The 15489-nt window shown below is 42.5% G+C and overlaps 1 protein-coding gene across 1 annotated transcript in view; it reads left to right on the top strand.

The window, feature by feature from the left end:
• Positions 1–1935: 1935 nt before the first annotated feature.
• MYLK4 (myosin light chain kinase family member 4) overlaps positions 1936–15489 on the top strand; it is a 30974-nt gene continuing 17420 nt past the window's right edge. Inside the window, exon 1 of the mRNA XM_065399991.1 lies at positions 1936–2592. Within this exon, the coding sequence (XP_065256063.1) occupies positions 1936–2592 (657 nt within the window). The remainder of the gene's footprint in view (positions 2593–15489) is intronic.

The raw sequence follows: 15489 nt of genomic DNA, 5'->3' as shown, positions 1-15489 counted from the left end.
GGGGCTTCTGCAGATGTGTAACTGTCAAGAGAATTTAGTTTATGTTTCTAGCAGAGATGAATGGAAGAACACTAGGGGCCTTAAACATAACTGTTCTTTACTGGAATCTCCATGATGCTCTTTGTTTCAGCATTCTTTTTAGTGATGCCTGGTGTATTATTCTTTCCATGAAATAGGGATCCCTAAACTCTCTCTGTTTCCATCCACTTGCCTGCTTTTAAATGATTGCATCTTTTAAAGCAATGCAGAGGAGGTACTGTTAACCATAACATATGATTGCAATCTCTCAATGATATCTGCTGTGTAAAGAGGAGATCTTAATCCAAGTTTCAGGGTCATGCCTGGGCTCACTTCAGGTTTCAGTCAGGGTGACAAGCTGCTGTCATGAGGGGGCTAATATACCTTGGAATCTTTCTTAAAAACCTATGATAACCTGAAAGCAAGTAAAAGCTCCTGAATCACTTTTCAGTGCATTATCAACACTAGATGTACATTAATTCTTAAATGACTAAAATAGGTTTCAGTGGAAAGCTTTTAAAAATCCATTTGTGAGTTGTTATGAGAGAGAGCTCAGGCAATTAAAAATGGAGAACATTTTAAACACTACAGGCAGAAAACAAAGTAAGTTTAAAATACTTAGCACTTTATATGTATAAAACTCTCTGCGCATTCTAACTATTCCTCACCATCCCCATTTAACATATGTGGAAACTGAGGCAGGGAAAGGAAATGATTTACCCACATCACAAAATAAGGCTTAGATCTTGCAAGTTGATCGATGTGGACAGACCCCTTGTTGCCTCCAAAGTCCCTCTGACTTCACATTAGTATTGTAGCTAAACTGGGAGTGGAACCCCAACCCTGGGTTAATTCCTCTAGCCAATATGCATCGCTGACCAGGGATTAGAACCTGGGGATTCCAGACTCCCAGTCATGTGATTCTTCCTCTACACCCCACACTGACTTTATGAAAAGTGAAAGCCCTCAGGAAAAGATTTGTGATAGTAATATAATGACTGGTTTTAAGGGAGCCGTTTACAGGTAGGCAATAAAAAGAATGGAACTAGCAATGATTGCTAGTGAACATCATTTTCTGAATTTTGTAGTCAGATCATTGTAAATGATAAGAGGCTTCACTGATGTTAAATTTAACTATGTTGGATAACACACAGTCTTAAACTAAAGCTCTGGTTATGGGGGAAAAGACTCTTTAAACTTTGGATTGCCTGTGTCTGATTGGGGCTGTGGTGATTGCCCAGTTTAAAGAAAATGTCTTTCTATAATGTCTGCATACCAGTGTCTCTCTCATTTTCTCTTGTGTATTATTTGTATATCACATCTCTCTCTCTTGCTCTTTAATGCCGCCTTTGATAAGAGGTTTCTCAAGCAACTGCAGGTTTGAATCTGAAAAATTTACATTCAGCTGTAAAAATTTCAAGAGCCCAAAGTTAGATTCCCCTTAAAGGCCCCTATTCTCTTCAGAACAGAGATCACATGGCATACTAGATGCATGTTTCTGACAAGCAGTAACACTACTGCTAAAGTGTCTTTACCCATAGTGGCTTCTCAGATATCTTGTAGCCTTTACACTGTCAAATTCCATTTAAGTGCAAATAGTTCTATCCCTCCTCCCCACAGGTTTACGTCACTGAGCAGAGTGCATTTAGGTTGCTCAGCAAATGTCTGTCTCTATATCCATTTCACTTTAAAACAAGTAAAAAAAATGAACAGGAGTGTTTTCCTTTCTAAGTAATTCAGCTGTCTCATTACTTTGTGATAGTCAAATATATTTGGATGTTTTTCAAATAGCTTGAGCCTGATTTGCCAAACCCGGGTTTTGTGTCTGAGAAGACTGGATGTGGAGCTTTCTGAGCAGATATTGGCCTTAAATAGCTGACCATCAGAGTATTTTCTTCCCCTAACTAAACCAGCGTAATGACCACCTCCAGTAGGACGAATTCTGCTACATCCAGGGTAAACTCCTTGGTCAAAATATTTGATCCGAGTGCTTTACAAAACCAGGGGCTTGCTAATGAAGTGGAAACCACCCAAATTCCTCTTGCTGCAAGCAAACATGTCAGCTCCTCTGAAAGTTTTAACACGTTGGATGTGAAGTTTGCCTCCCTTGGTCAGAAAATAGATAAGTTGTTGACTGTGCAGGACAATGTCCTTCAGACGCTAAACAGTGTTTCCCAGGAAATGTGTTGCATTGAAAAAGACATTGAGATGTTAAAGGCAAAAGCAGCTGGAACCACCACAGAAAAAAGTGAAAAGCTAAATAACTCTGAAATGAAGGGGCTGTGCATAGAAATGACCAATACCCTTTCTGACATGAACAAGAGTGCAGAGCAGCAAGCTAAAAGATTAGATGGAATGGAACAAATAGTGCTGGGGTTACAGGAGCTTATAGGGTTTGTGGCTGAGAAGTTTAAAACGTGTAAAATCACTGATTTAATTCTCAAAAACAAAGCTCCTCCTAAGCTTGTCAAGGTTGGCAGTTACTTAAAGAAATATAAGGTTGGAAACAATTCCAGAATGAAGACTTTCTCAGACAAAAGGGATACGGGCACGTCCAGCAACAGAAACGAAAAGGTGAGACCAGGTTTGCTTTTCATTTTGCTGAGGACCATTAAATTGTATGGTTGTATTTTGCTTTGCGCTCAGTATTTTAATTTATTTAACCTTAACACAACCAAACCTGTATGCTTTAATGTTGAACTGTATTAGACCAAACTGAGCAACTTTTCATGAAAATGAGTCAGAAAATCTAGTCGATGGTAACTGCGGTCATTTTCTGTAATGCTCTATTTACAGCAGGGGTTCTCAAACTGGGGGTCAGGACCCCTCCGGGGGTCGTGAGGTTATTACATGGGGGGGGGCTGCAAGCTGTCAGCCTCCACCCTAAACCCCACGTTGCATCCTGTATTTATAATGGTGTTAAATATATTTAAAAGTGTTTTTAATTTATAAGGGGGGGGTCACACTCAGAGGTTTGCTATGTGAAAGGGGTCACCACTACAATAGTTTGAAAACTACTGATTTACAGTTTCCTGGTGTTAGAAAACATAGTTAGGGGCCCAATTCTGTTCCCATTGAAGTCAATACAAACTTGATATTGACTTCAATGGGAGCAGGATCTGGCCATGGATTTTGCTATGATATTCTCTGGGTTTATAAGTGTTTGGGAAAAGCAGTTCAGTGAAGATCTTATGTGGCCTGATTCAAAGCTCATTGAAGTTGATGGAAAAACTCTCACTTTCTTCAGTGGGCTTGGGATAAGTCCCACACAAGTCACTTAATTACATGTATTTTGGTGCAGTACTTATACACTCCTGCTGACTTCCAGGGGAGTTTTACCTGAGTAAGAATTCCAGGTCTTGGCCATAAGAAGGTTAGGTTCACTGTAAATGGAACTTCAGTTTGTATAAAATCCCCTGAAATAAAACTTTTTACTCCTCTTCACTAGAAATGGAGCTTTGCTAGGTTTTCCATGAGCCTGATGTAAAGCCCATTGGAATCTATGAAACAACTTCCATTAACAATAATGGGCTTTGGATCACTCCTGTAAGCTTGTTTCATTGTGCTTAGATCTGGTAACATTGATATTAGCCTCTTAAGTTTAGATGATTTATAAAATTGTTTTGACAAGTTATTTTCAATATTAACTACAATAAAATGAATTAAAATGGGTGTTCCCAAATCCTTTGCTGCTTTATTTTTCATTTTGTTTAAAGATGTAAACTTTTTAGGGTTTCATACATTAGAAGACCCATTCTTCAATATCACAAGCTTTTTAGCAAAGGAAAAAAAATGTGTGAAGTTATTAACAGGAAATGGTGCTACTTGTATTGAGAAGTACCCCATATTACTTCAGAATGTCCCCTGAGTGGCTAACCAGATGCCTGGCTATCTTTAAACAGCTCTACTTCCTAGTTAAATAAGTAGTGCTGGAGCCAATGTATGTAACTTAGTAGAGGCTAATGGAGTCTGAATGGCAACAGAGGAACAGCTCATAAAGCTCTTTCTTCCAGTCAATTCGTCCAATTCTCCCCAGTGTCATTGTGCAAACTTGTTTTCAGAGAACATCCATAACTGGATGGAAAAACTACTGCTGTATAAAATAATGAAACGACAAATGATATTTTTACAGGCAGGATCTTTTTGACAGTCAGATTGGACTGACCTCATTAAATAAAGAAATTCTAATAAACAAAAAAGGCTTTCACCTTGGTACTGTCACCTTCATTAATGAGATGTACGCTGGTTGGGTGGTAAAAATGTTATTTATAGTATCCACGTTTAATTTTTAACTTTTTTTTTTTAATGTGTAAAACACCATGATACAAAGCTAGACACATGGGACCTGATTGTCCTCATACTAGTGTAAACCAAGAGTAAAACTGCATAGATGCCAGTGGAATTACACACTTGTGTAACATTGTTGTACGTAAGAACAGAATCAGTCCCATGATGCTAATGAAGTGTGGTAAGACCCCTAGGGCCTGGTCAGAATCAGGGCCCCATGGTGCCAAATGCTGTAGAAATATAGAGTAAGAGAAAGGATGAGAGAGTAGTGGCCTTTATTGATGAATTCATGGAGGCATGCCAGGCATAAGGGAGAGCCTGGAAGACGACCCAGAGATGGGTGTGAGAGAAGATGACAAATGGGCAAGTGAGACTGGCATCCTTGGCAGATTGAGTGAAATGAGACGTAAAGACACAAAGAGAGGAGGGAGGACACGTAGAGAGAGGAAGAGTTGCTAAAGGCCTTGAAGGGGTGGAAAAGAAGCTTGAACTGGATGCAATAAGATGGGGGAGCCAGTAAAGGGATCCAATGAGCGGAGTGATGTGGTCAGAGTGAGGACTAGGAAGATGAGCCAACAGCCAGGGTTTCAGTGGAGTGGATGGGGCAAGGAGTGTGTTAGGGACAACAGAAAGGAGGAGGTTATGAGGGCCCGAATAAGAGCATTAGCTGTGTGGAGAGAGAGAGAAAAAAAGCTTGGGCTCTTAAAATGTTTTGGGGGAGGAGTGGAGGTATTTGGACGTTGTCTGGATGTGTGGGGCAAGAGAGAGGGAGGATAACCTCCCCGGCTAGAGGCCTGAGGAACAGGGCGGATGCGCAAGAAGCTTGGAAGGAAAGATAAGAGTTCTGTTTTGGCCATACTAAGTTGAAGTTGCTGGTGAGACACTCAGAAGATGTCACAAGGACAGGCTGAAATTTGGAAATAAGTGGATGGATATTTTAGGAACATTGAAAATTCACAATAAACTAAGTTCTGAAGCCTTTACTCAGACTTTTGTCACTCTCCCTCAGGCAGAGGTCTCTGTTTCGCTTGCCCCACCATAACCAGAGGAAGGAGAGTGGGGGGAGGCAGAGGGGCAAGACCACCCCACCATCACTATTTCACTTCCAAGTATTTAACAGAAGCCCCTGCTTGGAAGAGATTCTACTCCTGCTCCAACAAAGCCTTCTCAATGAGCGTCATCCCCAACTCACAGCTGCACTGTTTACCCAATATCAGTCAGCAGCACTCCCCCTTGCCAGAAGGAGAAGGAGAAAAAAGTCAAATAACTCTCTGTCCCATCAGGCTCTCCCTGTTCACCAAGCACCACCTCCTTCCCTCGCTCCCACACTTAGTCTTCAGACTGACTCACTGACATTAATTGGCATCGATAGGGGTTTGTCTAGAGTAAGGACTGAGTAAGCACTTCTGGATTTGCCCTGATGATGATATTACATTTAATATCTTGTTTGGTTTTTTTTTTTATATATATATATATATATATATTGGCTTGTTGTTACCTTATTCTGTGTGTATGCATGATTTATTATAAAAGGATCATCAGGTGAAATTATCAAACAACTCAGTGAACAATAGTGGAACTTAATACACACATATTCATCCCAGACTTTTAATTTAGCTCTCTGCTAAGTATAGTGGGACTTCGTAAAAGATCCTTCAGCTGGGTTTGTACATTTCTTTTGCTGAGCCTGTTGCTTTAGGGCTGCCAATTATTGATTTGGGGGGCAAATAGAATCTCCTCTCCCCTAGGGAGGACAACAGTGTGTTTGCTGCAGAATGGATGCACAAGTTAGGTCTTAAAATGTTCTTGCAAAAACAAAGAGAAGATTTTCCAAAAAAGAGAGGTGGTGGGATGGGGGATTAAATAACTCCTTACACTCACACATGCCCACTGTTATGCCTTATAAAGATATCTGTGGTATAGCAGCAGAGATATTATATGCATTCCAAGTGAAATTCAGCCCTTGGCAGAGGGCTTGTGTACTGTAGAGACCCTGCAGTTTTCCCTAAATGAAGGAAGTGTCAGAGCAGCCAGGTGAGTGGCAGTGATGTGGTGTCTCTTTAGCCTGATCTTCATCAGCTCTGAATAGTCCAGATTAGGCAGGCTGCACTGGGAATTGGACCAAGAAAGGCAAATCTTACATGAACCAACAGGCCAGAAGCCACTCATTCTCAACAGGCTGAACATTGTTTTACAAGGGCGATATATCACTTTTTCATGGTCCTCAGACCTTTTTCCTCTTCCAAAATGGCTGCTAAATTTACCACCATGAACCGGAATAAACATTTACAAACCCCTGGGAACCCAAACCACACTGGGGGCTGCAGTGACATCCAAGTATTGAGACAACCAGGTTCATTTTGAATCCAGACCTTTATAAACTTCTACGTGTGTGAGCCCAGTCTGATAGATGAAAGCAGAGAACCCACTGCAAAGTGAACTGGGCAGGGAACCCAAGGTTCTAGTTACCATGAATTTGTTAGGAAACATATTGGCTTGTGAAAAAATGAATGTAGTGGTGAAATGCATTAATGGCTTGATAGTGGGGCTGCTGAGCTGTGCCACTATGTTTGTCAATAGGGATAAGGCTGAAGCATATAAGAGGAGAAAAAAGTCAGCAGAACTCAGACATAATTAGATACATATTGTAGGACTATTTCTAGTCTAGGTCTATGGTTTTAAATGAAATGGAAAGGGAAAGAACTTGGATGCTGCACTGATGGGGGCCATGTAGGAACCTAGAGAAACAGATAGAGTGATAAAAATTATAGGAGAAAAATAATGAGCAAAGAAGTATCACCAATGCTATGGGTTATGCTTTATTTTTCACAACATATCTAGATAAAAACACTTGTCTTGTCATTCATCATTTAATTTAAGTCATGCCCTGACTGGCTGAAATTATTTGTAGGAAAAATAGATACATCTCTCTACTCTTTGAGCAGAGGGGAAGAATTATTTTGAACAGAACAAATGACTGTCTCGAAGATCCTTGGACAGGAAAATAGACAACTTAGTTATAGACACAAGCAAGTTATTCCTTTGCATGGAAGCAGACTAGGGGAATGAAAACTCCATAAGGGGAACTTCTTGGAGTTTCCTCAAAACTCTTCCTTCAGGGTTGGAGACGACCCCTTTTTTCTACCACAAAAGTAAGAGGATCCGGGCCACAAGCTTCAGATCTGGCTGTGTCTCCACACCAGCTTCAAGGCCCCCGGTGACATTGCTTGACTCCATGTCCTGAGGCCATCCTCAGAATCCCCCCTTAAAGTCTTCTCAGCATAGAAAATGGCTATGTGGGAAATTTAATACAGACCCAGGCTGTATTAATTTTTCTGCTGAATCTCTGCAGGTTGGTAGGAGGACAATATGTGGCTCCTAGCAGTTTCTCCATGCAACACACTGAGAATGAGTAAGCTGGTCTTAAATGTGAGAAGAGATAGATCATGAGCTCATTTCCCTAGGTTTTTGTGATGCATTGCTATGCAATAATTTACAGCACATTAAGAAAATGGACACCATTTTGGGGGTCCATTATGACTCTTCCTCAAGCCTAGAATGACCTTCTGAGATGAGAGGCAGCTGGGAACGGGTGATGAAAGGAGACAGGTTATGTCAGGAGAGTGGGCAGGTGGGAAAGAGAGGGCTCCTGGAAGTGAGGAGGTAGGGGCAGGATGGACTTGGGCTAGGCAAGAATCCTGATCTGCTCCCCCTCGCAGGTGTGGGAAATCCTCCTTTAGCAGGCCACCAGCTTTTAGAAATTAACCAGTTCTCAGATGACAGCCCACCTGGGAGTGAGCTAGTTCTGTATGTGTAATGTATAATACATTTGAATGTTTCGTTCAATATTTCTGTCTTTCTTTGTATTGTCAATGCAATTTCAGTTCATTGCTGGGTCTCTACCATGCTGGCTTTCAATGACGAGAGTAGTTTCTTTGAGTTAAATTAATTTGGTGTCATTCTGGCAACATCCTTCGTCCTGCACAAATACACTACTGATGAGGAGCAAAGACTGGCTGTGCAGCAGCCCAGGTGGACCCTGGGGCCATTCCAAGCACATTCCATTCAGAGTTCTGTTGCCCCCATGGTGAGGTGCTGCAGGGAAAAGTGTGTCTACGTAGGGAAAATAAAGAAATCCCAGATCTTTAAAAAGAAAGAAACAAACAAAAAACCCTTTGCTTATAAAATAAAGTGTGTTATTAGGAAGCCAGCCTGTGTCTGGAAATCCAGTTAAAAGGGAATCATCATCAAAGATGTAGGGGATGGTTTTGAAGTCTGTAACCATTTGGAAAAGTCCCTACAGCAAGCTTTCTCCTAAAACAGCCCATGAAGAAGTCTGGACATACCTGCCATGCATGACAATGCATGCTTGACTCAGATGAATCAGTAAAGCTGAGAAATGTCTTCTAACATGGCCAGCTGCTTAATTGCTCTTGTAGCAAAAGATTGCCTGAAGTGGTCTGACAGATGAAACTCAATGTTATTTATACTACAGTAAGAAAATGGCCACTATTGCTTGGCCTTTAAGATGGATCTCTTCTCCTCCATCCTCTCCAACATAAGCTGTGACAAAGTTGCAGTCCACAGGGGGAAATAAGCCCTTTTGTAGAGAATTCTGGAGTACTGTACAGAGCAAGTTCTTCATGATGTGATTTAGGTGCACATGCAGTTGGTGGGCCCGTGTAAATAGTGATATACCAAGGTGTTTGTAATAAAGGTCTGACATGCAGAAATGATGGTCATAGATTGATTTTATTTCCTTGTCCCAGTCACCTGACATAGGCGAGGGTTACACATGGTTAATACTCTGGTCATAGCAAAGGTCAGTATCCACTGATTCCAGTGGCTGCTGTTTCTGTACTATTGCATGTACTCCAGAGCCATTGGAAGTATGTTCATCAACTACTTTTAAAATCCACCTACAGATGACTGCTCTCTGAAATGATAGTGACTAGTGTTCATGGTGAATATAAAAATGTTTAAAAGCAGTTCATCATCATTATTATTATTATTACTACAAACAAGTTGTGTTGTGCTTCTTTTAATATATCAGAGTGCATGTTACAGACTACAGACTCAGATTGTGAGCCCGGATGCCTGTATGGAATAAGAGGGCATAAAGAACCCCCTTACTCCCATATGTAGGCTACTCACTTTGCTAGAGATCCTCCCTAGCAGAGGAGGGAAGGGAAGGGAGAAGAGCAGTTGCCATTGGATCGCTCCTCCCTCTCCCATACAGGTGGATGGGAAGTGGGCAGGCAGGAGCAGGAAGTGGACAGAGCCTTGGCTTCACTCATCACCCAATATAGCTGAGCCTGTGCATTGGCAGAGGTAAGCTGTGGAAGAAAAAGGCTGGTTCAGCTTTTTTCCAGTCGGAGCAAAGGGGAAGTCATGACTGAACTGTGACTCTCAGTCATAATTCGGTCCCAACGCCACCCCTGGGGCAGTGTAGCTATCCACTGCCCTTTATGGGAGCTGTCTTGCAAAGTGCCAGTTCCACCCTGCATGTTTCTAAATTAGATTTTCACAGTAAAATAGTCTTTACATACAGTATTTTAGAGCCAACTGTTAGCTTTGCATGTTGAAAAATTTACTAAGAGCCCTCATTTTCCTTTAGGCTGTCTTTGATTCCCCCGTCCTGATTGCTACCCTCCTTCTTGAGTTATTGGGGCTATATTTAGGCATGGTTCCAGCTGTGGTTTTACTGTGACAGTATTAGAAGTGCACTGCACTGCTGAACTAATATCTTTAATAACAAGTGAGGAGCATCATTTTAGTCTTGATGGACTGCAATATATTGGTTTACTCATATATTTGATGTTTCTGTCCTCTTGATTTTTTGTTCTTTAAGCTTGAGTACAGTGAAGTGCATTCAAAGATTTCCTGGTATGTGATGGGTGGCTTGATGCAAATTTCCTTGCAGCAATATCTGCCTAGTAAATTCTGTTTGTTATTGCCAAGTTATTTCAGGGCTGTTGGCCACATATGCATTCTCATGTATATCCTAGTATGGAATCATACTTTACATTCTTTGACGTGACTGAATAGATGTTCTGACTTGAAATTAGCATATACAGAATAATTATTTATTTTAGAGTGCTCTCAGGACTATAAAGAATGTGGAAGAGAGAAGATTTCCGCATCTAGGTGCTTACAGCCTCTGTAGACAAGCAATAAATAATTATTCAGTTACACTGAGTGCTATCAGAAATGGAAGCAGATTCACCATATGACAGTGGAGTGTGGGTGGGTGTGTTTTGTTTCATGTATATAATAAGTATCAGAATTTCATTCACTGGTCATTTAACACTGCCTGTCTTTGAAGACAAAAAGTGCTTTGAGGAGGGAAATGGAAGTGGAGAGAGTGGATTCCAGCTGTTCCAGGATAGGTAGAGAGTTATGGAATCAAATACTTTCTCAGGAAAAGAAGGCATCACATATGTTCGGGTTCCAAAAGTTAGTATATTGAGGATTCAGTCACATACAACAAGTTGTTACATATAGAATTATGTACATGTAGAGAGCCTACATACCAGTGCTTATGTAGCAAAATCCATGACATAACACTGGGTGATAATGACTTGCTCAAGTACTCAATGTCATCACGCAGATCAAGTAACTCAATCATGTCTATTCATGGATAATGTTCAGCTCTTACATAAAAGCTGGATATCTAATCCTAATAAATCTATGTGAACTATCTTGGACGTCCCTAATACAGACACTAATGACGTCTATCCGTTACTGTTATTAGGAAGTATCTCCAACAGTTGGAGATGGGTAGAACTCTGAGTCACTACAGAGAATTCTTTCCAAGGTGTCTGGCTGCGATGTCTGGTTGGTGGGTCTTGCCCGCATACTCAGGGTCTAACTGATCACCATATTTGGGGTTGAGAAGGAATTTTTCCCCAGATCAAATTAGCAGAGACCCTGGGGGCTTTCTCCTTCCTCTGCAGCATGGGACATGGGTCGCTTGCTGCTCAGGCAGTACCCGGAGCCAGCCGCACCAGCTGCTGCTCAGGTGGTCCCCAGCTAAATTCTCTGTAAGCTGTGGAGCAGCCTATTTAGTGCCACACAGGTGCTCAGGGAACCCGCCCGGCCGGGACCTGCCATGACCGGGGGAGGGGCACCCCCCCCCCGGCCCCAACTCAGCCCCAGCTCAGGCCTGCCACTGCCAGGACGCCACTCCCCTGGCCCCAACTCAGCCCCAGGGGGAGTCCTCTCTCCCTGCTGTAGCCCCAAGGCAGCCTGCATCCCAAACCCCGCATCCCCGGCCTTTCTCCAGAGCCCGTACCCAGCCAGAGCCCTCACCCCTTCCCTCTCCCACAGCTCTGAGCCCCTATCCCCAGAGTCCGCACCCCCAGCCGGAGTCGTCACACCCCTGCACCCCAACCCTCTGCCCCAGCTCTAAGGCCCCTCCCACATTCTGAACCCTTCGGCCCCATCACCTCCATATTGTTGCACATAACAAAATTCATTCCGCATTCTGGCCCTGGAACTGCCAGCAGCTGGTGCGGCTGGCCCTGGGGACCGACGGAGCAGCAGTTCCTGTAGCGGTCCCCGGGCGGCCAGAGCAGCTGCTGCTCGGCGGCCCCCCCGGCAGCTGGTGCTGCTGGCCCTGCCCCCCCCAGGCCCCCTTCCCCGCAGCAGCAGCCCCCCAGCTCCCCTCCAGCAACGGCTCCCCAAGATTTAGTCAGGGGTGTTTATAATATAAGTCATGGACAGGTCTCGGCCATGAATTTTTGTTTATTGCCTGTGACCTGTCCATGACTTTCACTAAAAATACCTGTGACTAAATTGTAGCCTGAGTAATGGGCCTACTACAGAAGTGAGTGGGTGAGGTTCTGTGGCCTGCGATATGCAAGAGGTCAGACGGGATGATCATGATCATCCTTTCTGACCTCAAAGTCTATAGGCCTATGAGTCAATGAATAGAAAATGTACTTTTGCATAAGCAAATTTCTATATATTGCAACCTGTTGAATGGGAGCGAACTGAAGCAATGAAATATTTCTTCTGATGCCAAAAGGTACTGTGATGGAGTCACAAAGGAGATCTAACTAAAACCTTAGGGCTGCTTCATGAAGCCATTCATTATAAGGTTGCCTGCAGTGGGAAGAAAATCAAAGGGTTTTATTAGGTGAATAAAAAAAGTTGAAAGTTAGATAGAAAAACATTCCAAAGTTAGCCCTGGTGCAGTATAAAGAAAGAATTTAAGTACAGCACAGCTCATTAAAAAGGAGTCAGATGTTCATAAAAAGTATTACATTAATTTCTGACTGAATCTGAAATTGCTTTAAAATACATTATATTTATATCTTTTATGATTGCTTAACGTCTAATTACTATGATTTTTTTCATCACGTAGTTTCTAATGCAACTCTGAATAGTTTCTGAAAATAGTCTTATGCATCATTCCATACTGTAGGTTTATAAAGAGTCTTTATTCTGCTACCATGTTATTCTGCTGCTGCTGCCATCACCTCTGCTCTTACTCTGTCTGTGTTACATGGAATCTGAACATGGTGGATGTTGGAAGCACAAGTTTATGCCTGGAAAATGTTTGTTTTTTTTTTTTTTTTTTTTGATTGCATAACCCCAACTTGTGTTCGTGCACACACCTTTTTGCTTGTGCATATTTTTAGGCACACAAAATGTAACCTTTAATATTTCCCTTTGGGGCAATTCTGGATGAAGAATGAAAACAGCATTGGAAGCTTTGGCCTCCTGTCGATGGGGGGGAACAGGTGATGCTGTAAACCTCGTTGTGCATATGAAATTCTTTTTTTTTAAATTGTGTGCGTAATTTCCATGACAGTATGAGACGCTTTAGACTGTAGAAACCCAAGACTAAAAAAATTGTTTCCTATAATTTTAGAAATGGTGAGAGAAGAAATCACCCAAATGAAAGGCTAAAACCTCCCTGTAAGGCTTTGGATTAAAGGGATCCCTAGAAGCACCCGTAACAGCTCAGGAAGCAGTATCTCATGGGGGCAAATAGAATCCGTAGGTATCCATAGTACAGTAGCGATTACATTTTGGGTATTGCAGAGGAATGAGTTGTGCCTTTAGGGTGACATTTTCAAAGGAGTCTAACGGAGTTAGATGTTCAGATCCTATTGCAATTCAAAGAGAATTGGTCGGCTAATTTCCTCTCCTTCGAAAATCCCAGTGTTAAGGCATTGCTCTGCCTTGGGGTGCAGAGGAGTCATACTCCCAATAGGAACTTGTGCCTCAGAAAAGTGCAGGGCCTCCTGCAGATCCCACAGAATACAGCCACTAGTCCTAGGGCTGCCAACTCTGTAATATTTAAAAACTGAGCACACCTGCTGGAGCCTCCCCTGCCCCGTCTCTTACTCCTGAGGCCCCACCCCTACCTCTTTCCCCAAGGCCCTGCCCCTGCCCTGCCCCTTGCCCCTGAGGCCCTGCCCCCCATTTGCTCCTCTTTCCCCTTTCCTCTGTCACTCACTGCTTTTCGCCTCTCCCCCCCTTGCCTGCAGAGCCAGGATTGGGAGCTGCAGCCGCCTGATGCAGGTAGGAGCTTAGATTCATAGATTCTAGGACTGGAAGGGACCTCGAGAGGTCATTGAGTCCAGTCCCCTGCCCTCATGGCAGGACCAAATACTGTCTAGAGTAGACCATCCCTGATAGACATTTATCTAACCTACTCTTAAATATCTCCAGAGATGGAGATTCCACAACCTCCCTAGGCAATTTATTCCAGTGTTTAACCACCCTGACAGTTAGGAACTTTTTCCTAATGTCCAACCTAAACCTCCCTTGTTGCAGTTTAAGCCCATTGCTTCTTGTTCTATCCTGAGAGGCTAAGGTGAACAAGTTTTCTCCCTCCTCCTTATGACACCCTTTTAGATACCTGAAAACTGCTATCATGTCCCCTCTCAGTCTTCTCTTTTCCAAACTAAACAAACCCAATTCTTTCAGCCTTCCTTCATAGGTCATGTTCTCAAGACCTTTAATCATTCTTGTTGCTCTTCTCTGGACCCTCTCCAATTTCTCCACATCTTTCTTGAAATGCGGTGCCCAGAACTGGACACAATACTCCAGTTGAGGCCTAACCAGCGCAGAGTAGAGCGGAAGAATGACTTCTCGTGTCTTGCTCACAACACACCTGTTAATGCATCCCAGAATCATGTTTGCTTTTTTTGCAACAGCATCACACTGTTGACTCATATTTAGCTTGTGGTCCACTATAACCCCTAGATCCCTTTCTGCCGTACTCCTTCCTAGACAGTCTCTTCCCATTCTGTATGTGTGAAACTGATTGTTCCTTCCTAAGTGGAGCACTTTGCATTTGTCTTTGTTAAACTTCATCCTGTTTACCTCAGACCATTTCTCCAATTTGTCCAGATCATTTTGAATGATGACCCTATCCTCCAAAGCAGTTGCAGTCCCTCCCAGTTTGGTATCATCTGCAAACTTAATAAGCGTACTTTCTATGCCAATATCTAAGTTGTTGATGAAGATATTGAACAAAGCTGGTCCCAAAACAGACCCCTGCGGAACCCCACTTGTTATACCTTTCCAGCAGGATTGGGAACCATTAATAACTACTCTCTGAGTACAGTTAGCCAGCCAGTTATGCATCCACCTTATAGTAGCCCCATCTAAGTTGTATTTGCCTAGTTTATTGATAAGAATATCATGCGAGACCGTATCAAATGCCTTACTAAAGTCTAGGTATACCGCATCCACCGCTTCTCCCTTATCCACAAGGCTCATTATCCTATCAAAGAAAGCTATCAGATTGGTTTGACACGATTTGTTCTTTACAAATCCATGCTGGCTATTCCCTGTCACCTTACCACCTTCCAAGTGTTTGCAGATGATTTCCTTAATTACTTGCTCCATTATCTTCCCTGGCACAGAAGTTAAACTAACTGGTCTGTAGTTTCCTGGGTTGTTTTTATTTCCCTTTTTATAGATGGGCACTATATTTGCCCTTTTCCAGTCTTCTGGAATCTCTCCTGTCTCCTATGATTTTCCAAAGATAATAGCTAGAGGCTCAGATACCTCCTCTATTAGCTCCTTGAGTATTCTAGGATGCATTTCATCAGGCCCTGGTGACTTGCAGGCATCTAACTTTTCTAAGTGATTTTTAACTTGTTCTTTTTTTATTTTATCTGCTAAACCTACCCCCTTCCCATTAGCATTCACTATGTTAGG

The sequence above is a fragment of the Emys orbicularis genome, chromosome 2, assembly GCF_028017835.1.
Source record: "Emys orbicularis isolate rEmyOrb1 chromosome 2, rEmyOrb1.hap1, whole genome shotgun sequence".
NCBI classification, from domain to species: Eukaryota; Metazoa; Chordata; order Testudines; family Emydidae; genus Emys; species Emys orbicularis.
Note: the sequence above shows the minus strand (reverse complement) of the source record. Positions and strands in the feature narration are given on the sequence as shown.